At 34.9% G+C, this 26,713-nt stretch overlaps 1 protein-coding gene across 3 annotated transcripts in view; it reads left to right on the top strand.

Annotated features, from left to right (window-relative positions):
- The window catches only part of VPS13B (vacuolar protein sorting 13 homolog B), a 777,819-nt gene that overhangs the window by 293,473 nt on the left and 457,633 nt on the right, over positions 1-26,713 (top strand). For all 3 annotated transcript variants that reach the window (XM_023517476.1, XM_023517471.1, XM_023517472.1), the window contains exon 20: positions 19,874-19,983. In XM_023517476.1, the coding sequence (XP_023373244.1) occupies positions 19,874-19,983 (110 nt within the window). The remainder of the gene's footprint in view (positions 1-19,873; positions 19,984-26,713) is intronic.

The raw sequence follows: 26,713 nt of genomic DNA, 5'->3' as shown, positions 1-26,713 counted from the left end.
TTAATCTGATTTTTACTGTCTCAGTTCAGACCATTGTGGTTTTTATCCTGAGTACTTATGTTAATTTAAAAAGAAGTGAAACTAGGCTGGGCATGGTGGTTCATGCTGTTATCACAGCACTCTGGGAGGCCAAAGTAGATTGCATGAGCTCACCAGTTTGACACAAACCTGAGCAACATTGAGACCTTGTCTCTATTAAGCAAATAGGAAATGCTAAATTTGATGAATGAATGTATGAATGCATAATTACATCTGGCTTTAATCTTCTAAACACTTATTACAAAGCATAGCTTCATTTAAACCAGAAGTGATTATGTGAAAATATTCTTCAAATCAAAGAATATTCTAAATAATACTCAATATGAGACACATTTTTGATTATTAATAACAGATAAATCTGTTTCCTGGTCTTATTTCCAATATCCCAAAGTAATACTATTTTAAGTGTGCTGCTTGTTTCAGCCTTTTAAATGATTGTCTACATGATGTAGAATTGTTGTAGAAGCAACAAAAAAACAGAGAATTTTTACTATCAATATTAACATTTTTCTGTGGATGATACTCCTATCATTTGAGGACATAAAACTCTTATTTTAACAAGTATTCCTACATTGTACCCACATAAAACTGGTATGACCAACAAGTATATTTTCTAAAAACGTAATTGTCATCACATTCTATATACACTTTTGCTGTAATCTTCCTATGTCATTTTAGTAGATAGCTATGTTTTTTATTCTCTGTCACTCCTTTCCCCTTTTCCAAACCCTCTTAATTTTCCAGTTGTCTCTAATCATTTATTTCAGTTCTTTGAGGGTTTCTCCCATCTCCATACAAGACAACCTGACTTAATTCAGACTTATGCCCACCTAGTATGCTTTTCATATCCAGGCTTGGGGATCCCCACTTAAGTTCTGAGATGTGAAACAGTATAGTTTCTCATGTAATATCCATAGATACATGTAGAAGCTGGAAAAGCAGCAAAGTTTGTGTTCAGGGAAGTAGAAACCTGAACAATAGAATAGGGAAGCCAGTGGAAATAAATCTTTTCATAACTATACTGAGAAGTAGTAGCAGCCAAACTAGGTAATGCATCTCCACACAGGTCTCTCTCTTTTCCTGATTTATACCTTTGTTCTTGAAACTTTGCTACTAATAAGAGCAGCATATAATCCCACTATGTGATTGTAAGGGAACCCACTGCTTTCTAAAGAACCCAAGTCACTCTTTTGTTGCTATTTAAAAAAACTCCAGTTTCCCTTTGAATAATTACCACACTCCCTTCCTGAAAATCACATATACTTTACTGGGATTATCAATGAAGGTATTCTATATTCCTCTTCCCAAAGCATATGCATGTGCCCAACACACCAGGTTTTACAAGTGGATGTTAATAGCCTGTTTAAATCTATATCCACTTCATTTCACCTCATGTACATAATTTGGTAAACATAATCCTTTTTCTTCCCTTCTTCCTTTTCTTTCATTCTTTAAGTACCATTTATAGACCTAACATGTTCAAATTATTGTGCTAGCTACTCAAAATTCAAATACAGGTATAAATAAACCAAAAGAACAATCTGAAGAAGTCTTGTGGAAAGAGGGAAGTGGGAAAGAGGGAAAACAATAATAATTATAAAACAAAGGGAGAGGTACAGTTTTAGAACTGTAGAAAGGGTGGAAAATATGACTCACAACAAGAGGAAGAACTACCCAGTACAACTGATTTCTGCATAGAGTTCTAATGAAGAAGGGTTCTGACAATAATAAAGAAGCAGGATTAATGTACATAGTTACCATTCAATAAAAAAAAAAAAAGAAGCAGGAAAGGATGTTCCAGAAACAGACATGAGTTTATGAAAATATGAAGATAAGGAAAAGTATGAGATGTTCAGGAACATGGGAGTAGTTTAAAAAAGCCGGCACTGAAAATATGTAGTGCATATGTGTTGCGACCTCTAACGCCCTATTGCCATTGCCACACAAAGGAAACAGGCATGACACAGTTAGAGGTACAAGCTTGCAGGAGGTGGGCTAACCATAAGAACAGGGTAGCCCTGAGCAACCTCCTCAGTAGCTATTTATTGAGATGATACATGACCGATGAGGGAAGTATTGGATAATAACTGTGTGCTTAAGGATTGCCAAGGGTTCAGGCTCTCTCTCTGCGACTCCAGAGGATGATTAAGCTTTAACACCTGCTGATGAATTACCTGAGAGTCCACCCCCATGCTGCCTTGCCCAGAGGCCTTCCAGCTCTCGGTGTCTCCTACATTTCCCCCCTCCTCTTGTATATTCAAAGACATTTCTGAATAGGCAAGGGAGAAAAATTGTTGATTATTTCAGCCATTCTCCTCACTGAGGAGCTCTCCTTTTTGCCAAGCAAAGAAACAGAAGGACACATGAGTTAACAAAATCACACCAGCAGAACTAACCCAGGTTATGAAAGAATTCCAGTTTTTTGATTGTGTTACTCTAGCCAGACTAGGCATAGGGGGAGAGACAAGCCCCCTTTGTGCTAATCACCACCCAACTATGTGGTTCGGGCTGACCCATAGGGTCAATGATGCTTCCATAGGAAGTATTAACCAATACTCTAAATTATCTGTCCATTGCACCCATTTCAAATGAATGAGCAACAACAAACATAGAATGTTAAGTAGGGAAAAGGTGTGCCAATGAACACAGACCCTTTCCAAGCCGAAGTCTGGGGGAGCAGTATGGTTTTAAGATGGGAATGGGTGGAAGGTAAAGATCAGGTGCCCAACTGAATAGATACAAGCCCACCAAGTCAAATTCTCTCACCTGGCTTGGCGCCTGTGGCTCAAGTGGCTAAGGCGCCAGTCGCATACATCTAAGGTGGCGAGTTTGAATCCACACAGGCCCGCCAAACAACAATGATGGCTGCAACCAAAAAGAAAAAAAAATAACCAGGTGTTATGGTGGGTACCTGTGGTCCAAGCTACTTGGGAGGCAGAGGCAGAAGACTCGCTTAAGCCCAGGAGTTAGAGGTGGTTGTGAGCTGTGATGCCACAGTGCTCTACCTAGGGGGAATAGCTTGAGGCTCTGTCTCAAAAAAAAAAAAAAAAATTCTCTCACCTTTTGCCAACGCCAGTACAACTGTTACCAGGAACAAAACATCTGCTGTTTGAGGTCTTTGTTGTTTGTGACCTCATTAGAGCCCAGAAAGTGCATTCTGAGCTTACCTGGGGCTTCCTATCCAGGCCATAATGATGGAACCCTGTACAATCGTCCCTCTCTGAATAGAAGCTCTAACTGCCAATTAGGGAAAAAGGACGCTAACCGCTCCTAACTGCTTCCTGCTGAAGATGGACGGTGATATGGGGGAGGCAGTTAGAGGTCCTTCAGAGGAGGTTGATCCAGGTTTTTTTTTATTATGAAATTGCCCAGGCCCAATAAATTAGGGTCCCTAGCACAAAAGAAAATAGGTTGTTGTATTGGAGAAGATGGTGGATGGGTGAGAGATGTCCAGTGGCATGCAGCAGCTGTCTTACCATCATTGCTGAGATTCAAGAAATTAAGAGTGAACAGAGCTCTAGTAAGGATATACCTAGGACTATTATTCAAGGGGAGGATACCATCTCCCCATTTCTGTTTATCCAACATATCTTTTAATGTTTTGTGGTGTTGTTCAATAATGGCTTGTCCTTGAGAATTATAGGGAATACCATGAGACAATTGAATGTTCCAAAAAGATAGAAAGGTACTTAATTTGTGAGTGGAATAAGAAGCTGCATTGTCAGTTTTAATAGACTTAGACAGTCCTATAATATTAAAGCACTCTAACAAATGTTGCATGGTGAGCCCTTTCTCCAGGTAAGGTGGTGGCTCAAGAAAAATGAGAGAAAGTATCTATGGAATGATGAACATATTTCATTTTACCAAAAGATGAGATGATGATCACATCCATCTGCCATATTTGATTTGCTGTCTCTTCCGTAGGGTTGGCTTCCTCATGAAAGAGAGGTTGTATATCTTTGAACAAGAAGGGCAATTAGAATTTGCTGTGACTGAGTTTTTGTAAGAAGAAATTTCTCACAAAGCATTTTTGCATTAGCATGTGTGTAAGAATAAAAAGTAGAAGCTTCTTCAATAGTACCAATAAGAGCTTGCTCTATTTTGGAATTTAATGAGGTTATTGTACCCAGTAGAATGGTGTGTGCTCTAATATGAGTTATATATATATAAGGTGATGTCTAATGAGTCTCTGACTAGACCGAAAGAGAAGAAATCCCATCAGTAGAAGTGATGGTTGCTGTTTCTTTCTAACAGCAAAGCATGTATACTGAGAATCAGTGACCACATTTATAGAACAATGAAAATCTTGGAGTAGATAAAAATAGCATACATTTCATTCTTTTGGACAGAGGTATAAGGACTTTGAATGACTTTGAAATTATTATCATCAGTGTATCCAGCTTTACCATGCTTGCTGGCATCTGTGTAAAAGATGATAGCATCTGCAATTGGAGAGCCTTTGACAACATGAGGAAGGATCCAAGAAGTAAGCTTTAGAAACTGAAATCTTTTATCATGAGGATATTCATTGGCAATTAAGCCTACATAAGATGCAAGAGTGGTTTGCTAAGGCATCGATAATTGAAAATTGAGTTCAATTTCCTTTTCCATAAAAGGAACAATAATAAAACAAGGGTCATAGCCTGTAAGTTGGCGAATTCTGTTTCTGCCTTTAGCAATTAGCTCACAAATTGTGTCTAAATATTGTTGTAATTTTTGTGTAGTTTTATTAGGAAGGAGCAACCACTCTAAAAGAATATCTACTTGATAAATAACTCCAGTTGGGGAGTGAAAAATGGCTATAATTATCAACTGAATCAGAAATATGACATCAACCTGATCTAATTCTTTTGATGCAAACTCTTTTTTTTTTTTTTTTAGAGACAGAGTCTCACTTTATTGCCATCAGTAAAGTGCTGTGGCATCACAGCTCACAACAACCTCCAGCTCCTGGGCTTAGGCAATTTCTTGCCTCAGCCTCCCGAGTAGCTGGGACTACAGGCACCTACCACAATGCCTGGGTATTTTTTTTGTTCTTCTTGCAGTTTGGCCAGGGGTTAGGTTTGAACCCACCCCGCTCTGGTGTATGGGGCTGAGCCACAGGTGCTGCCTTGATGCACACTCTTTTTCAGTTAATTGCAGTTTTTTTTTTGCTTCTGGAGTGAGTGAATGAGGGCTATGTAAGTGTGAATGTCCTTCTAGAATTTTAAAAAGATTAGTTAAAATGTAGGTTAGCATTCCTAAATAACCAAAAACATAACCAATTAATATGACCTAACAGTTTTTGAAAGTAGATAAGGAATCCAATAGGAGCTCAACATGTTGTGGGAGAATTTGAGTTTGTCAGTTTGTATCCTAAATAATTATAAGGAGCTGTAGTTTGAACTTTTTCTGTAGCAATTTGAAGACCATAAAATTTTAATGCACATACAGCTTGTTCGACATTTCTTATAAAACAGCTAAACTCTGATGTGCAAACAGGATGTCATCCATGTAATGAATGATATAGGCTGTAGACTGTTTCTTTCTAATGGGCTGTAATGGTTGATTAATAAACTGCTGAAACAGAGTAGGACTGTTTAACATAACTCGTGGCAGAACCTTCTACTGGTAGCATTGGAAATGTTTCTGCTGATTATAGGAAGGGACAGAAAAGGCAAAACACGGTTGATCTTTGGGATGTAAGTATATAGTGAAAAAACAATCCTTGAAGTCAGTGACATACAAATACCAGTTGGAAGTGCTCATAGAGGGTAAAGGAAGCCCTAGTTTCAGGAGTCCCATGGGAATTGAGAATAGTTTCATTAACTTTGCGAAGATCAGTGAGCATTCTCCAATTGCTTATTTCTTTTTTATCACAAAGATAGGAGAATTCCAAAGGCTGGTAGAGGGCTCGATATGCCCTTGCTCTGACTGTGCCTGAATTACCAATTGTAAAGCATCCAGTTGTTCTTTAGTTAACAGCCACTGCTCCACCCACACTGTATTACTGATCTTCCAGGATAACATGAGAGCAAATTTCAGGGTATGAATTTAGCAAATGCTAAATTTGACATTTGCAAAGAATTAACATGAGGGGATGGTATGGTTATCACAGCTTTCCATTGTTGGAATAGATCACAACTCCACAGGAAGTTACCCATTGTTTTCTCTAAATATCTTTGCTTAACAACACCACAGGTTAATAGCAATATCGGTTGTGTATGTTGGATTTGAGCATCTTGATTATCTGGTCCTAAGCAAGTTAAAGGCAAAATACTTTGAAAGATTGAATCTTGAGTTCCAGTGCCAATAAAGGTAATATCAACTATCTGCTTTGACCATTGGGCCACTGATCTAGAGCCATAAACAAGACATTGGCACCTGTATCTAACAGGGCAGTAAAGGATTTATCCTTCAAAGTGAGTGTTGAGGCCTACTCTTATCAATAGATGTTTGCCAAAAAATTACTGCTTGTACTGCTGAGCTCACCAGTACGTTTTTTTTTACCAGTACTTTGTAATTTAATGCAAGGCAGGAGCAGCAATTGAGCAATCTTTTGTCCAGCCAAAATTTGAGTTGGTTGGTTTACCGAGATCATGATCTGTATTTCTCCTAAGTAATTACCATCAATAACACCTGTGTGGACAAACACTCCCTGAGGTGCTAAATCACTCTTTCTGAGCAATAACCCAACAGTACTTGGGAGAAGAGGACAACACACTCCTATTTTCAAATCTTTTGCTCCCATGTTGGGAAGCAAAAGAACTTTATCATATGCTGGTAAGTCTAAAGCAACACTGACTGAGATGGCATGTAAAAGAGATTGGGTGGACTGAAATTTCTGGTGGATGAGTAAACTCTTAGACCCACATTCTTGCCTGTGGGCCCTGGGCTGGGTCTGCCCACTGGTTTCCCTGCAGTAAAGGTGTTCCATCCTTATGGAATTGAGAATGGCACTCTTTTGTCCAATAGAGCCCTTTTTTACACCTGGAGGCACATACCAGGGAGCTTCCCTTTGCTTTGTGTCTTTTGATCATTGCCTTTCCCATTGATACTCCGATTGCTATTCCCCTTCCAACACTCTTTTCTTATATGTCCCAATTTTCCACAATCATGGCATTTAACATGGTTCGATTTGAACCCTTCTTTTAAAGCAGCAGCAAGATTAGCCTTGTAGAATTCTGTTCCTACATTAGCACATGCCCATAATATGCTCCTCTAAGGTAGCATTTTGTGCTCTCAGAGGATGTAAAGCCTTTTGACACTCAGAGTTAGCATTCTCAAATGCTAGGGTTTGAAAAAAGCATGTCTCTGAGTTCCAGCTGGGCAATGGCTTTATGAGCTAAAAAGTTGGTATAAGGTTCATTTCTTGATTGTATTGTTTAATGAAAGATTTGGAGATATCTCCAGGAGCCTGAACTTTTTCCCAGGCTTGAAGACAGGACAGCCTTGTCTGCACTATAGCTGTATAGCAGTACTAGAGTTGTCTCGGAACCTCTAGCCACTGACCAGACCCAGTGAGCTGTTCTGATGTTATAGGAATGCCTCTCTGCTGGTTTTGGTGACTCATCATGTCAGCCTCCTCCTACCACCAAGTTTTAAACTGTAAATAATGTCTAGATTCAGGAACAATTCTGGGTATCATGTCCCAGTCATAAGGAATAAGTTGCTGCTCTTGTGCAAGTCCCTGTAACAGTCCTCTAGAAAACAGGGACTGCATGCCATACTGTGTTACAGCCTGCTTGAAATTTTTAGAATTGTATAAGTAATCATATGGTGATCAAAGCATTGGGCCCCTTGAGGGTGCTGTGGATCAGGAGGGATATCAGTAACTGTGACCGGAAAAAGTCCCAAAATATCTTCACAATTAAAGTCACTGGTCTTGTACCCCTCTAATAAAGCCTTCATAACAGAAGTCACAGGTGGATCATCTACATAGGGAGGTACTGAGGGCAATGCTGGGTGATCTATATTAGCATTTCTAACTGTGAGACTATTCAACTGGTCTTCCAACTGTTTGATCAGCTGCCATAATGGTCATTGAGGTATTTTCTTGCTTATTCATATTTGTATCACATACTTCCTCCCCTAAGGAAGAGCTGGAAAAACTCTCATACATTTTTGGTTCTCAGTTCTACTCAGCTTCAGGTTCCAACTGAACCTCACTATCCTTCTCAATTTCAAATTCTTCTTGAACATCAACTTCTTCCTCAGTTTCTAATTCTCGTGACTCCCTAAACAGGAAGTTACCCATTGTTTTCTCTAAATATCTTTGCTTATTATTTATCAAAGGCCCCACTTATTCTGAGTGGGGTTCCTTTGATTCTAGATTGGCCATAGATCCCACTTACTCTGAGTGGAATTTCCCTTTGGGATTCTTTCCTCCTGTCTGCCGAAGGCTTCACTTACTCTGAGTGTCTATTTACCTCTCCGGTCCTTGTCCCAGGATCCTGCCAACTGCGCCAGATGTCATGACTCCTAACACCCTGTTGCTGCACGAAGGAAACAGCTGTGACATGGATAGCAGTACAAACTTGTAAGAGGTGGGCTAACCATAAGTGCAGGGTAGCCCCAAGCAGCCTCCTCAGTAGCTATTTATTGAGATGGTACATGACCAGTGAGGGGAGTATTGGATAATGACTGTGTGCTTAATGATTACCACTGGCTTGGGCTGTCTATTCATGACTTCAGAGGATGATTAAGCTTTAACACCTGTGGATGAGTTGCCTGAGGGTCCTGCCCCCATTCTGCCTAGATCAGGAATGCCCATTCTGTAGAGTTAAACTTTTTTTTCTGGAGATATTAAATACAATTGAAGACTTTCAAGGTGGAGAAAAATGAAATCTCAGATATGCATTTCAGGAAGAATAAAATGAATAAAGCATGCACTGTGTATTAGGGGTTGGAGGAAAAATAGGTAAACAACACTACTTAGTTTCATTCCTTTTTTTTCACAACAGTGTCTCACTCTGTTGCCCGGGTTAGAGTGCTGTGATGTCATAGCTCACAGCAATCTCAAACTCTTGGGCTCGAGCAGTCCTCTTGCCTCTGACTACAGGCACCCAGCTAGTTTTTCCATTGTATAAGCTTCCATTACATTAGAGGAGGTAGTGAGTAAGCAAACCTTATATAATTATAAATGCTGTGTAATAACAAACCAAAAAGATACTGTGATATAAAATAGAATGGAAAAACTTAATTTGATAGGGTAGTGAGAGGCAGGTCTCTCTGAGAGAAGAAATCTAAACTGAAGGGATAGCAAAGTATTTGAGGTATTCAAAGGTAGGTGGAGTGTAGTCAATAGAGAGACAGTGCCCTGGGATGAGATTTCAGAGATGTGAGAGTCAAATTGTGTAGGCTATGTAAGAAGTATGTGACAGCTGTGTAGGTAATGGTAAGGAGTTTGCATTTAGTTTAAAGGGGATTGACAAAGTAATCTTTATGCAGAGGAATAAATGCTTTTATCACCTAAATGTATAAAATCTTTAGATGTTTATATATTTTGTTAAGTTATTATTATAAAAGTAATTATATTTTTAGTAAATAGAATTTGAGTAAACCACTTAAATTGGCTTTTAGCATATATCTGTCTAGGGTTGTTGATTCTTTTCCCTGCTGATATTTATTTTACCTTGTTCCATTGGATTATATTTAAAATTTCTATCTCTTAAAATTTTTCTAGTTATTACATAGTCTTCACAGCTATCTTTTAAGGACTCCACCCTACTGTTTGGTCACTTGGCTTACACCACAGTTTTTTTAACCAGTTCTCATTTTGGGGCATTTAGATAGTTTCACATGTTTTCTATTATAAATAACTCTATGTGAAATTTTTAATATTAAGCAATTCCTGTGCTCCTTAGAATCGATTTCTGGAAATGGAATTAATCAAAAGGTATTAACTTTTGATTGCCAAGTTCATATCTAAAATCATTATATTAAATTAAACTCCTACCAGCAGTGTGTTGCCAGAGGTCAATAAACTCAGGGGCCATCATAGCATATTTGTGGCAACTACTCAGTTCTGTTGTGTTAGTGCAAAAGCAGACTTGACAATATGTAAGTAAATGGGTGTGGCTGTGTTCTAATAAACTTTATTTATAAAAACAGGTAACTGGTACATGGTCTGTGAGCTGAACACTGAGAGTCACACTGTCAATTTTAACACACCGTTGGCAATATTTGGATCTAACCTATAAAAACAGCATGTCTAGGAGTTTTGAATTAAATAAATTTGACAAACCTTAAAATAGTTTTTAATTGTGTGTCACTTCAAAGTTCTATTGTTAATTTTTAAAATAATGGGTAAGAAATTAATATGATTTTTAATTTTAATTGGTTTTAACAGCTGTAGCAAAAATCCATTGATTGTCCTCAACTCTCTATTTTGTAAACTTGCTCCAAATTAGTCTTTGTTATTCCAGGAGATGTTAATCTAATTTAAACTGCAGGAATGGTGATTATTTCTTAACTCTTTTAATGATCACAACCTAGAATTCAATTTAATACCGGAGTGCTCCTCAGAAACCAGACTCTTTGAATTTTAAATCCTCTATCTTTGGCAAGTAATCCTCACATCCATGTTAAGCTTTGTAACCTTTGAACCTCTCTACAAAGAGTTTGCCTCCTGTTCAAATTTGTTAATAGTTGCATGTTAGTGTGTTACAGAAAGCAGATAAAACTGGAACCACTATTAGGTAGGATTAAAAAAGCCTGGGCATGTTTCAGAATTCTTCTGTTCTGTGTAGTATTCTATAAAGGGCAAATACAATAATATTCTAGATTACTACCATGTGTTCTAGTAAATATTTATGGAAAACATTAGTTAGGCTGAATTAAACATGCAGATATTTTTTCCCTCAGCGATCAGTTTTATTTCCCCAAAGGCAAGACAAACCAGGAAGGAAAAAACATTTTAGTTTTAGGTTATTTTCTGACCAACATAAATATTGGTTTGTTTTTTTTTTTTGGTTTATTACATGTAAGAAAGCAATTTTTTGATAATGTTTTGGCTTATCTTTTGACTATAGTGATCTTAGGGTTCCTTCATTAAAAAGCAACTTTAACTTTAACTTCTGATAGAAGGCTAGAAAAGAATGACTAATAGAATAGAGTCCTGGAATTAGGAACACTAGAAATCTATTCTATGAATCATGTCACTAGAACTTAGATGAACTGAGGGGTAATTATAGTAAGTATCAGAAAGTACATACTTATTTGGTCTTGGTCAAAAAAGTATTGCTTTTTATTTCAAAGTAAGATTTATTAGTAATAAAACATTTTAGGGGTGATGCCAGTAACTCAGCGGGTAGGGTACCGGCCACATACACTGAGGCTGGTGTGTTAGAACACAGCCAGGGCCAGCTATAATCAACAATGACAACTGCAAAGAAAAAACATAGCCAGGCATTGTGGTGGGTGCCTATAGTCCCAGTTACTTGGGAGGCTGAGGCAAGAGAATTGCTTAAGCCCAAGAGTTTGAGATAGCTGTGAGCCATGATGCCACGGCAGTCTACTGAAGGCAACGTAGTGAGAATCTGTCGCCTCCCCCTGCAAAAAAAAACAAAAACAAAACAATTTTAGTATGAAGGATTTCATAATTAAACCAAAATATATATTATAGCTTATAGTCTTTTGAATATGATAATGATTTTGAAAGAGTCATTTTCAGCCTCTACTGGTGCATCAAATTTTATTTTTTCATTTTTATTTTTTAGTTTTTTTTTCTTTTTATTGGCAATAATAATAATAATGCAAAAAAAGTAACATTCACATTGTTAAATAAGAGTATGTCTATTATAGAATGCTTTGACTCTGAGGTTCAGTATGGAGTCGTCAGTTAGCTTCCTCTTATTTTTTTTTTTCTAAAAAAATAGACAACTAATATTTATAAATAAAAATAAAAGATAATTTCAAAAAAAAGATCATGCCAAATTTTATAGACAACAGAAAAAGAATAAATACTTCAAAATCATCCTACTTCATCTGGATATACCTGATATTAAAATTGGAAAAATATATTATTATAAAGGAGAAATTACCAACATATTTCACTTATAAATGAGGGTTTTTTGGCTCCATATAAAATGCAGAATCATTTTTTCCAAGTCTTAAAAATAAGATGTTGGTATTTTAATAGGGATGGCGTTGAATCAGTAGATTGCCTGGGAAGTATAGATGTTTTAACAATGTTGATTATTCTCAGCCATGAGCATGGTATGTTCTTCCATTTGTTAAAGTTCTCTGCTATTTCCTTTCTTAGGTTTCCATAATTTTCTTTATAGAGGTTCTTCACCTCTTTTGCTAGGTATATTCCTAAGCATTTCATTTTCTTTGGGGCTAAGGTGAAGGGAGTTGTGTCTTTAACTTCTCATCTTGGTTTTTGAAAGTGTATACAAAGGTAACTGACTTGTGGACATTGATTTTATATCCTGAGACGTTACTGTATTTTTTATGACTTCCAAGAGTCTTGTGACTTCCAAGAGCCTTGTCATCAGCAAAGAGGGACAGTTTGACCTCCTCTGCTTCCATTTGGATGCCCTTTATTTTCTTGTTTTGTCTAATTGTATTGGCTAGAACTTCCAGCACTATGTTGAATAGTAATGGTGACAGAGAACATCCTTGTCTGGTGCCAGTTCTAAGAGGAAAAGCGTTCAGTTTTACTCCATTCAGTAAAATACTAGCTGTGGGTTTGTCATAGATAGCTTTGATCAGTTTAGGAAATGTGCCACCTATGCCTATACTCCTCAGTGTTCTGATTAGAAAAGGATGCTGAATTTTATTGAATGCTTTTTCTGCATCTATTGAGAGGATCATATAGTCTTTGGTTTTGTTTCTGTTGATACAGTGAATAACATTTATGGACTTGTGTATATTAAACCAGCCTTGCATCCCTGGGATGAAAACTACTTGATCATGATGTATGACTTTTTTGATGATAAGTTGTGATCTATTGGCTGGGATTTTATTGAGAATTTTTGCATCTATGTTCATTAGTGAAATTGGTCTGAAATTCTCCTTTTTAGTTGAGTTTTTTCCTGGTTTTGGTATCAAGTGATGTTTGCTTCATAGAACATGTTAGGGAAGATTTCTTCCTCCATGATTTTCTGGAATAATTTCTGCAGTATAGGAATAAGCTCTTCTTTGAAGGTTTGATAGAATTCTGGTGTGAAATATTTTTTTATTTTTAATTTTTTTATTTATGCATAATGAAAGTACATGATGTCAAGCTACATTTGATAATTTAATATATTCATATAATTTGTAATGATCAAGTCTCTGTACTTGGGATATCCATTACCTTAAATATTTCTCTTTATGTTAAAACCATTTAGAATCCATATGGCTTTTCCTCATCATTTTATTTTACATAAGACTAAAACTTAACAATTGTTAATAGCATCCAAACTGGAATGAGTTTCTCTTACTCTAGTGATATAATAATGCCACATATATAAGCTTCCTTGCCTCCTTGTGAAGCCCACTTACATTCTACCCTATTTTATGCCATTAAAGAGTTTTTTCCTATAGGGAAAAAGACACTCAACTCTAGATTAATTATCGCTTAATTTTTTAATTTTTTATTTAAATAGATTTAGAGAATATAAGTTTTTTTTGTTGTTGTTGCATGGATGAATTGTGTAGTGGAAAACTTTGGGCTTTTAATATACTACATACCAGTAGTTTACATTGTACCCATAGGTAATTTTTCATCCTGCACTCCCTTCCCAACCTCTGCTTTTTTGGTCTCCAATATCCCTTATGTCGTTTGGTATAACAATACATAACCATTATGTTGGCTCACAGTTATAAGTGAGAACATCTGGTATTTGCTTTTTTTGGAATGCTTTTTCTTGGTTACTTCTCTTGGAATAATGACCTCTAGTTCCATCCAGTTTGCTTCAAAAGGCTTTATGTTATTCTTTTTCATGGCTGAGTAATACGCCACAGCATATGTATACCACATTTTGTTCATTTACTCCTAAATGGTAGTAAATTTACTCATAAATTTGGTAAGTGCTTAGGTTGGTTGCATAAGTTTATAATTGTATTTGTGATGTGATAACATAGAGGTGCAGGCATCATTTTTACAAAATGAAAGTTTAAAGGCTACAGATACCTTCAAGTGTGGATGGCTCTGAAGATTCTTTTTCTAGTTCATTTTAAGAATTATGGTAATAAAAATGCTTATTTGGCTTTCTGTAGACTCTGTAAATAAAACAAATATGATCTCCACTCTGTGTAAATAAAATTTAAGCCAGATGTGAATAATTTCATATAGTCTGCAAGATTAAAATGCTAAATCAATATAATATAAATTAAATATTTAGAATTAAGCATAATCAGAGATTGTCAGTATTGGCTTTAAAACACTAGAATGAAACTAGATGATAGTGTTTTTTATCCAAGTTATACTCAATTCATATTTTGCAGATCATTAATTCAGAACGTAATACTTCCATAATGTTTACAATGTCTTTACAATGCTTAAAACCTTGAATTATTTACTATATGCTGATATAATTAAGATAGATGTTGGAATTTAGAGCCTATTTATAAGAGAGAGAAATATTTAAATTAACAAAACTATCATAATATTGGACAACAGAAAATATTTTGTTGAGGAGTATGTGTCAGTTGGTAGTAAATTTCATAATGAATATATGTTGATCTATCAACTATATTTTGATTGTATTTTCTTACAAACTGAATTGAGTTCAAACTGAGGAACTAGTTTTTTTTTTTTTTTTAATTCTTAGTTAAATCACACCTGTGTACGTTAATGCATTTATGGGGTACAAGGTGCTTATTTGATATACAATGTAGAATGCTTACATCTAACTGATTAACATAACTGTTTCCTTGCTTATTTGTTGTGGTAAAAATATTCATACTCTATTCTTAATAGTTTAGAAATGTATCATTGCGTTATGCACATTAGGTGGGAACTAATTTAAAATTTTCTTTTTTTTAGTTATAGGATCTGATATTTATTTATATTGGTTTGGCACAGGATCACTGGACTGGAGATCACTGAAATAATGAAAATCCTGAAAAAAAAGATGAATAAAGCAGATTTCTATGAGAACTGATAATTTCTAAATGGTTATTACATTTTGGGAATCAAGTTTTCCTTTTGTTTCTTATGCAGGATATCCATAAAGTTTATGTGGAATTTTAAACTGCACATTCTTTAAAATTGCACATGAACTTTATAGCAATCCTGTATGAGCTGAGGTTTTCATTTAAATTCATAATTGATCAGGAAAAATACTAATGTTGCTTCCTGGTGTTAGAATATAAATAATGATATAAATAATGTATTATTTTTAAATCACGAAGTGATAGATTTATGTTTTCCCTTGGTTTATGTATAGCATGGCTTCTATACTGGCAGATCTTTTTCTATAGTATATCATTTGTATATTGACCAATATATATTCAGATATCTTACTACTTTATATTTAAATGTACCTACATATGAGTACATTTTATGCTTAAATATACTTATATATGTAATAACTGAAATTTCTTTGTAATACATTTGTGTCTGCTATTTGCTTGTTTCACTTAATATGCTGTATTCTGCACTTATTTTTGTGTCTTCATGTATAGCTCTCCCTTAGCATTTAGTAGCTGAATAGTATTCCATTAAATAATTGTAAGTTAACTATGGAAATTAATCTTATTTATGTATTTGTTTATTGTAAATAATACTACATATGAACATCTTTGAGCATATATCTTTTAGAGTATCTCAAAGTGTTTTTGCAGGATTCCTAGACTAAAATTGTTTGTTCAATGAGTATATACATTCAAAATTTTAATAGTTATTCCAAAATAGCCTTAGAAAAACAAGTAATTTTTAATTACTTGTCAGAGGTCTTCATATATCAAGTATATTATCTTTGTCATGTATTTTTCTAATATGTTATTCTAGTCTGCAGTTTGCTTTAATTTTGTGAAATGCTCCATCAGCTCATGCATGTTATCTGCTTTTGTCGTGACATGACATGTTATCTGCCTTTGTCATGACATTTTTAAATGCATTTATCAGAGTTGTTTTAAAGTCCCTGTTTGATAATTCCAGTGTCTCCCTGTGGAGCCAGTGTGTTATTTCCCCCATTTTAAAATGAATTATTTCTCCTTGTGCTATTTTATGTTTCATAGTAGTTTTTTCTTTTTTTTAATCGAATGCCATGTAACATCATGTGTAAAAAGAATAATAAAACCTATGGTAAAAACGATTAGTAGACACTTGTGGAAAAGAGATGGCAGCTAGTTGAGATCCCTTGGTGTCTAGGGTTCTCAGTGATTCTGAACTACAATGCAAAAGAAACCTCAATTGGGTCTTTCAACATTTGTCTGAAGTGCAGTTCTTTTTTAAAAATATATTTTATTATGTTTTAAACTTTTTTATTTGTGTACATTCATGGGGTACAAGTATAATTTTACTACTTTGATATCTTGCATTGTGGTGAAGTTAAGGCCTTCAGTGCATCCATCATGGGAGTAATGCACATTGTACTCATCAGGCAACTTCCCATTATCCACTCCTGTCTCACCGTGCCGCCTTAATGCAGTTTTGTTTTTGTGGATTTTCTTCTCATACTACTCTGCCAAGAATGAAAGCTGCTATTCATTTTTTCTCTCCTATTAGTGGCCTTTTGACTTTCATGAATTTTATTCATTGGATTTCTTTGGGAACTCTGCTCTCTGATCAATGTTGAAAAGGCTTTGATAGGTTACATAGCTTGTTCTTGTTGTTAAAATGGGATAAAATTATGATGTGATTTTTCTACATCCCTAACAAGAGGGGGAAGTAATTGTTAATTAAGTAATATGAGCTACTATACAAACATACCTATAAATCTTATGACTCATTTATAATAAATTTCAGAATTCTTTTGGATAAAGTTGCCAGTAGTTGGCAGATCATCTCTGCTCTGTCATTTCCTAGCCTCTGATTATACTTGTCTTTATTCCTTACTTCTGTTTTGAAGTCCCGAGTCTTCCTTTTTTTTTTTTTTTTTGAGACAGCGTCTCAAGCTGTTGCCCTGGGTAGAGTGCCGTGGTGTCACAGCAACCTCAAACTCCTGGGTGTAAGCAATTCTCTTGCCTCAGCCTCCCAAGTAACTGGAACTACAGGCACCTGCCACAACTCCCAGCTTTTTTTGTTTGTTTGTTTTTATTGCAGTTGTCCTTGTTGTTTTAGCTGGCCTGGGCGGGTTTTGAACCCGTCAGCCTCAGTGTATGTGGCTGGTGCCCTACCTGCTGAGCTATGGACATCACCTTTTTTTGTTGTTTTTTACCTAAGGGTTAAGCCAAAATCATTGAAATTACTCCAAAACATAAGACTAGCAAATAAATTCTTAAGAGCTATGCAAACCTAAAAAATTCTTACCTTGCTATGGTAGTTTAATAGAAAGTGAGTTGTAGCTGCTTAAATTCCATGAAATTAATATGTTTGTGTTTTGAGTCTTGTTCATCAGTTTAGGATTAAAAATAGAATACTTTTCCCCTTTTATACCTTTATAATTTTTAAGACAGTCTTATTGGCTGATAAGGTACTGTAACTGCTGTGCAACTTTAGTCTCTCCTATGTCAGTTCTCATTCTTTAGCTTGAGATGTATCTGCAAGTGACAGTCGTGCCCTAGTTTAACTGGTTGGTGAATGAGTAGAATGTGGATAAGCAAGCCATTTTGGCAGTGAGCAGAGAAGTAAACCACACTTATTTTTGTTGTTCTCTCAGGCTAAAGTTAAACAGAATAATAAATCCCCAAATTGTACTGATTTACAGGGGACCTGTTCTGAGTCCACTTGGTATCAAACTACCCACGCGCTTCTACACGTCAGAACTTGTGTATTATTTTTAAAAGCTAAATCTTTCTGCTTATACCGTAATTTTAGATTTTTAGTTGTTTTAAGAAGTGATAGTCTCTACTGTAGTAGAGCTGCTGGATTGTCTGAAACTTGGATATCATTTTGGCAAAGTCCTGTTTATTTACTTTAATGTAAGATAGTATTTTTATGCATATATACAAGAAATATTTAAAAAACAGAAAAATTTAAATTTTTAAGAGAAATTTGTAGTCTATGAAAGTAAAAGATATATTAAATTAGATTACCATTTGAATTCAATTAAAAAACCCCTTTGCAATCATAGTATATTTAGTTTCTTCCTCCTTATCTTTCCTTCTGACACTGTCATGTACTTGAGTAAATCATTGCTCAGAGCACATGTTTGTCTCTGAGGGAGAGGACATTGCTTATCTTGTCTTAGTATGCTGTCTAAGGAACTGTACTGACTCTGGGCCTGTGAGAGAAGTGTCACTACAAAGAGGAATAAGAGTATATACATGGCAGATTTTGCTCATTTAAAAACTCTGTGCAAAGCTTTGAAAAAAGGTGTAATCTCTTTTCCTCTTGCTTCCTCTCTTTCATCCTTATTTCTGTATCTCTGTGTGCATCATTTTTCATTTTCAGTGTTTATACAGAGTTAATCCTCTGAGTTTAAATAATCTATAATATAGTAGATAAATGAGAATCTATCTATTTGGGTTAAACCTAACTTGAGATTCTGTCTGCCATTTACTTTGACAATTTTCAATCCTTACCATGTGGCAAGTACTTTTGGAAAGGCTTGGGGTACATTTTATAACAAAACTGACAAGTACTCCTCCCTTCATGTTCCATACATTCTAGTGGACTATATAGTATCGTCTATAGTTATAGTTATAGATATATATCCTGCACATAAATTAAGAATGGGATATTCTGCTTTAAGTAAGTTCCACGTAAGCTACTTTTTGTCAAAGAAGGGTAAAAATAAATTAACATTATTAGGGTGGAATTGCCACTTGTTACACTTCAGCATTGTGTTTTACTTCATAATGTTAGGCAGCATTTCATCTAGGCAGCACTCTCACTTTGCTTTTGAACATTAAAAGTTATAATTTGTAATGATGATTGAATAGTTATAGTAATGCTTCCTTTCACATCATTAATTAGTTCTATAAATATATAAAAAAGGAGATACTATTCCATTCACAATGCCAATAGGGAAATCACTGTTTACCCAAAAAGTTAAGCTTATTTTTTAAGTTAAATATACTTTTAATGAGCTATAACTCAATTTCCATAAAATACTTTCATATTGTAAGATTTAGTGGTTTTTTTCACAAGGTTGTGCATCCATCTCCATTTTCTAATTCCAGAATATTTCATCACTCTTAAAAGAAATCATTTATCTATTAGCAGATTTGTCTATTCACCCCTCCTGCCAGTGCCCTGGCAATCACTAATATACTTTTTGTCTCTGTGTTTTTGCTTTTTCTGTTCATTTCACGTAAGTGGAATTATACCATGTGTTTTTTATGACTGGCTTATTTTACTTATTAGGTGAACATTATAATGTTTCAGGTTTCATCTATGTTGTAGCATGTATCTATACTTTATTCTTTTTCATAGATGGATAAATTTCCATTGTATGGATATGCCACATTTTGTTTATTCATTCATTAATTCATGAACATTTATATTAATTTAGCTTTTTGCTGTGAATTATCCTGGTATGAAAATTTGAATACAATTTCTTTTGGTGAGCATATGCTTTGCATGCTCTTGCTTTTTATCTAGGAATGACATTACTAAGTCACATTGTAACTATATGTTTTGCTTTTTGAGGAAATGTCATACTGTTTTCCAAAGTAGATGCACCGTTTTACACTGAATTCCTCCACATCATTTTCAACATTTTTTTTTTATTATAGCTATCTGACTTGGTATAAAGTGATATGAGCTTATTACTTTTATGAGGAATTATATCAATTTTAAAATCTTGTTTTTTAGGTGCTGTGTTTCTTTGCAGTGTACAAGGACTAGCAGTTAATATTGACCCAGTCTTATATACGTGGCTCATTTATCAGCCTCAGAAACGAGCAAGCAGACATATACAACAGGTAAGAGATTTTTATAAATTTTTCCCCTACTGAGTAAGTCTTAATATCATTTATTTATTAGGGTTATATATCTCTTTTCATTGATTCTCTTTTCATGAATGTACCAGAATTCCTCTGTTCTCCATTCCATACCTCTATTAAACAATTCTACTCCTCTTTCTGTACAAGAAATTGCATCTCAACTTAGAGTTTCTTTTACTAGTAATAGGGCTTTCTGTACAATGACTGGTGAAGAAGATAGATTCAAGACTAATTTAGGTAGTCTGATTTTACTGGCCTCTGTTCCATCTAGGTGCCTGGAAGTCTATTCTCACAGTTACTGATGCATAAGAATTGGTTGCTAAATATTAGCTTTTGTTTTTATTTCTACTTTCTTCTTCGTCTTTAGGTTTATTCAACAAGCATGCATTGAATACCTAATCCTGGGGTTGGAATAGTTGGTGTAAAAGGTTGGGATGTATGTTTAAGAGTATAAATTACAAAGTGGGTAATTATGGTTTCTAGAATATATAAATGTAATTATATATGTCAAGATATTTGAATGTAGTTCCAATGGTTGGTTTTGTTATTCTCATTTTAAAGATAAACAAACTGATGGTTATGGAGATTTACTTACCTATAGTCACACAGCTAATAAATGGCAAAACTAAGAATTTTTGAGGACATATTTGTGCTATCTTGAATTTTTTTTTCCAATGACTTAATTGTAATTTTGTAGTTTTCTATCTGGAATAGCTTTGATGATTTTAATAACATAAAGCTAGTTGGTAGGGAAAATACACAATTTTGTAATTACATAAGAATAAAAAAAATTAAAAAGTACAATTGAAGAACATTTTTCAAAGATTTCTCTTCACTTTGTCCTAATTTTATTTGAAACTTTGCCATCCCTGCTTCTGTTCCATTTTTCCTTTTAATAAGTAGTTACAGAATATAAGGCAGTATGATCAGGGCCACAGAAATAAAAATCATGGGTAAGTGTATCCTTCTAAGAGCATTTACTGTATTTGAGAATAGTAAGTTATATAGTAATGCAGTTTTTAGGAATTGCTATGTAAATGTATGTCCAGACTTCTGTGATAACAAAAAGAAGGAATAATTATCATAAGCAGGAGTGACCCAGGCAGAGAATGTTGTTCTAGACCAGCGATTCTCAACCTGTGAGTTGTGACCCCTTGGGGAGGTCAAATGACCCTTTCACTGGGGTGGCTTAAGACCATCCTGCATAATAGATATTTACATTATGATTCATAACAGTAGCAAAATCACAGTTATGAAGTAGCAACAAAAATAATTTTATGGTTGGTGGTCACTACAACATGAGGAACTGTATTAAAGGGGTGGCATTAGGAAGGTTGAGAACCACTATTCTAGACTGAACTGTTTGAGCAAAGGCAAAGTAGATGCAAAAACATGGCAAGTAAGATACTTTAGTAGTACTACAGTGGGGTCAAATGTTCTTATAGAGACTGATAGAAATTGGAAACCAATTCCTAAAAAATTTTATTTCTACTGCAAGGTATCTGAGACCTTATTATGAAAGGTAAAGAGGAACTATTGTATATAAACAGGTTTGGATTTTAGAACATTTACTCTAGCAGAACATAAAGAATGTGTGATGGAGAAGTAAGACTAATGTCAGGAACCAGTTCAGAAAAATTTTCATTGTAAATTCTTGATTGATTATTTTTAATAATAATACAATTATTTCTAATATATTTTAGATATCCTTGAAGGTCGAGTAACAATATCCTAGCACCTCAAATAAGTTAGGCATTGATTTAATTGATACCAAGTACATTCAACGATTTTGATTTTTTACTTCATTTTCATTATATTATATAATGAAACTTTTGAAATCGAACATATACAAGAGCATACACTGGGGGAAAGAATCCCTATACAATAAATGGTGCTGGGAGAACTAGATATCCACATGTAAAAGAATGAAACTGGACCCACACCTTTCTCCATTCACAAAGATTGATTCAAGATTGATAAAAGACATAAATTTAAGGCATAAAACAATAAAAATCCTCAAAGAAAGCATAGGAAAACCAGTGGAAGATATCATCCCGGGGAAAGACTTCATGAAGAAGACTTCTGTGGCAATTGCAACAACAACAAAAATAAACAAATGGGACATAATTAAACTGAAAAGCTTCTGTACAGCTAAAGAGACAACAACCAAAGCAAATAGACGACCTATACAATGGGAAAGGATATTTGCATATTTTGAATCAGACCAAAGCTTAATAACTAATTTGAATTCTATAGAGAACTCAAATTAATCCACAGAAGCCAACAATCCCATATATCAATGGGCAAGAGAGATGAACAGAACCTTCTCTAAAGAAGACAGACGAATGGCTAGCAAACATATGAAAAAATGCTCATCCTCCCTAATTATTAGAGAAATGCAAATCAGAACCACCCTGAGATATCATCTAACCCCAGTGAGAATGGCCCAATCACAAAATCTCAAAACTGCAGATGCTGGTGTGGATGTGGAGAGAAGGGAACAGTTTTACACTGCTCTTGGGACTGCAAACTAATACAACCTTTTTGGAAAGAAGTATGGAGAAACCTCAAAGAACTCAAGCTATACCTCCCATTTGATCCTGCAGTCCCATTACTGGGCATCTACCCAGAAGGAAAAAAATCTTTTTACCATAAGGGCACTTACACTAGACTGTTTATCACAGCTCAATTTACAATCACCAAAATGTGGAAAAAACCTAAATGCCCACCTACCCAGGAATGGATTAACAAGCTGTGGTATATGTATTACCATGGACTATTCAGCCATTAAAAAAGATGGAGACTTTACAGCCTTTGTATTAACCTGGATGGAAGTGGAATGCATTATTCTTAGTAAGCATTATAAGAATGGAAAAGCAAGAATCCTATGAACTCAATTCTCATATGAAGACAGTTGATGACATAGTACATGGTGGGGGATGGGGGAAGGGGAAAGCAGAGAGGGGAAGGAGGAAGGGAGTGGGAGAAGGGGAGAGCAGAGAGAGGGATGGAGAGATGGGGGTAGGGGAAGGGATGAACAGAGAGAGGAAAGTAGTGAGGGGGTGGAGGAAGGGAAGAGCAGAGAGAGAAGAAAGGAGGAAGGTGGGGGGTCACTGCATGTGACACACCTTTTAGGAGCAGAACACAATTATAAGAGGGAATTTGCCTAACAAATGCAATCAGTGTAACCTGACTCTTTGTACCCGCAATGAATCCCCAACAATAAAAGAAAAAGATGTGTCAGGTGATTTTGTCCTTGTGCAGACATCATCAGATATACATATACAAACCTAGTTGATATATCCCACTACAAATTTAGGCTACATGGTAAAGTTTATTGTCCCAAGGTTATAAACCTGTGCACTATGTGACTGCCTGACTACTATAGGCAGTTATAACACAATGGTATTTGTGCATCTGAACACATCCAAACAGAAAAAGTATAGTAAAATAAGATTGTAATCTGATTATTGACCCACCATTGGTCCATTGTTGATTAAAGCATTGTTGTGCAACACATGACTTATATATGTTTTTCTAAGTTCCAAAATAATAGCTTTATTTAAAAAGTAAGCAAATATCTATAATTCCACCACTCAGAGTTACAAATAATGTTGGAGTAAATATCTTCACAGCCAAACCCTTGCAGTTATCTTTATTAACTTAGAATATATTTTTAGAAGTGTAATGATTAGCTGTAGGCTTGTATTTGGCATTTTTGAATATTTTAAGTTTTTGTTATATTGTGAAATTGATTCCTGAATTGGCATACAATTTATATTTTCAGCAGCAATTTATATTGTGGCAATTTTAGTAATGTTGAATTTAAAAGAGCATAAATCAAAGAAATTAAAGAAAGACCCCCAAAAGTTAAATTTGAATGGAAAAAAAATTAGTATGTACCCATATTTTTTATATTTCTGGCTGGGCATGGTGGCTCATGCCTGTAGTCCCAGCGCTGTGGGAGGCCGAGGTGGATGGATTGTCTGAACTCAAAAGGTTCAAGACCATCCTGAGCCGGAGTGAGCCAGAGTGAGCCAGAGTGAGACCCTATCTCTACAAAAAAAAAAAATGGGGCTTGGCGCCTATAGTCCAGCTTAGGCCTGCCTGCCAAACAACAGTGACAACTGTACAAAAAAAAAAAAAAAAAAGGGCATTGTGGCAAGCGTCTGTAGTCCCAGCTACTTGGGAGGCAATTTATAACATTATTTTACCACAGTTTAGCAATACTCAAAAATATTATTTAAAAAAGTCCTTAAATCTACTATTTTAGTCTTTAAGGTTTTTATTCATAGAAAATTGAGAGAATTATATAGTTCACCCATATGTCTCCATCACCCTGTTTCAATTATTTTCAACTCATGACTTCTCATCTTCACTTTCAAAATCTGTTTGATAAAAAAATGCCAGTATGCAGTGTTGGTGAAAATGTAAAGAATGAATTACTAGTGTTATGAGTGAAAATTAATAAATTTGTCAATATCTAGTAAAATTGAAAATGAGTGCCCCTGATAACCTCAAAATTCTACTTTTTGATTTAGGTATGCTCTTCTGTGATATTAACATAAGCCTTAGGAATCCCATATTAGCCAGTTATTGCATATTCATTACAATGTTGTAAAATTAAAGATAATCTAAGTGACAGTCTGTAAAGAAGTGAATAAACATCCAGTAGTCAGATGATTAACACTTATTAAAAATTATGTAATAGATCTTAGTGTAGATTAATCAAAATTATATTTAATGCAAAAACAAATTTCCCAAGGATATATGCAATATGAAAACATTTGTACCCCCTAGTATTCTGAAATTTAAAATAAAGATTAAAAAAAATTAATAGCCCAGATCTGGAATGGAAATTTGGTGTAATCTCCAGGGCAAAAAGGAAAAAGAAGGTAAGCAGAGCAATAGAAGGTTATTTAAAATAAAGGCTGCTTATTTTGATATTTTTGTCCTGGGTAGCTATATTTACAGAACAGTGGAGGAAATTACTGACTCTATTCCTTCTCCAGTTGCTAGAATGATATACAACACCTATATTAGCAGTCATTCAATAAAATTATTGAGGGTCTGTTGGGCACCATTTTGTGTATTTAGATAGTTTGTAAATGACTATGTACAAGATAAATAAGAGTCTTTCACTTGTGTTAAGAAGTGTTTTTGACTGGCATTTTGACATGTTTTTGCCTGAAAATCCACCCTAAGTTTAGCCACCCAAAGAGAAATTTTATTTTATCTCATGTTTCAGCTATTATGCTTGGATTTAATATTTACACTGTGGAGGACATAAATTTTTATTTATTATATAGTTGACCCTTAAACAATGGAGGTTAAGAAAATCTGTTCCCCACAGAGTCAAAAAAAAAAAAAAAAAAAAAAACAACACTTATAACTTTTAATTCTCCCAAAACTTACTAATAGCTGACTGTTGACCAGGAGCCTTACTGATAACTTGAACAGTAGATTAACACATATATTACATGGTTTATCTCTAGTATACTGTGTTCTTAAAATAAAGTAAGCTAGAGGAAAGAAAATGTTATTATGAAAATCATAAGGAGTAAAGAGAAGGGAACACCTTTATACTGTTGGTGGGATTGCAAACTAATACAGCCTCTATGGAAAGAAGTACAGAGAAACCTCAGAGAACTTGAACTAGACCTCCCATTTTATCCCTCAATTCCATTACTAGGTACCTGCCTAGAAGAAAAAAAAATAATTTAATCATAAGGACCTTTGTACTAGGTTGTTTATTGCAGCTCAATTTACAATCACCAAGATGTGGAAACAAACCATGAATGGATTAATAAACTGTGGTATGTGGAATACTATTGGCTATAGAAAAGATAGAGACTTTATCTTTCATATTAACTTGGATATAGTTGGAGATCATTGTCTTTAGTAAAGTATCACAAGAATGGAAGAGCAAGTTTTGAATGTATTCAACACTAATATGAAGCCCGTAGAGGAACTAATACACACCCACACAAGAGAAAAACACAATGTCATTCAATTTGGGGAGAGGAGAGAGAGAGGAATGGGGAGATGAGAGGGGGATTGGTGTGCTCCCACCTAATGGGCACAGTGTGAGGGTGTATGGCATACCTCCTGGGTAAGGGGCAGAGCTACAACAGGGACCTTACCTAACAAATGCAAACATTGTAACCTAATTGTTTGTGCCCTCATATTAATCTGAAATTTAAAAAAAAAGAAAATTATATGGAAATGAAATTATATTACTATTAAGTGACAATAGATCTTAATAAAGATCTTCATCCTTATTGTCTTCAGATGGAACAGGCTTAGAAAGAGAGAAAGGAAGAGGGGTTCACCTTACTGTCTTGGGGCAAAAGAAAATCTTTGTGTAAGTGCTATAAGTTGACTCATGCAGTTCAAGTGTGTGTTCTTCAAGGGCCAACTATATATTAATTTTAATCCTGAACTTGGTTGTAATTTTTTAAGTACGTGATTGTATTTCAGGTATTAAGATAGAGAGAAATTCAAGAGATTATGGGGTCACTAAATATTAGGGTATAAAAAAGATTTTCCAGCAAACATCTTTGTTCCCCTATTTTATAGAAGAGGAAATTTAAATAAATCAAAATTTACAATATACTGAAAATTTGTCATCTAGGTCTTAAAAAGTCTTTTCTACTATAATTTGTATATATTTTATCAGTTTGATTAAATACACGGTATGAAAGCAGGC

Source organism: Otolemur garnettii, unplaced genomic scaffold (genome assembly GCF_000181295.1).
Source record: "Otolemur garnettii isolate 467f Iridium unplaced genomic scaffold, OtoGar3 scaffold00004, whole genome shotgun sequence".
Classification (NCBI taxonomy): Eukaryota; Metazoa; Chordata; class Mammalia; order Primates; family Galagidae; genus Otolemur; species Otolemur garnettii.
This window is presented reverse-complemented; position numbering and strand designations above follow the sequence as displayed.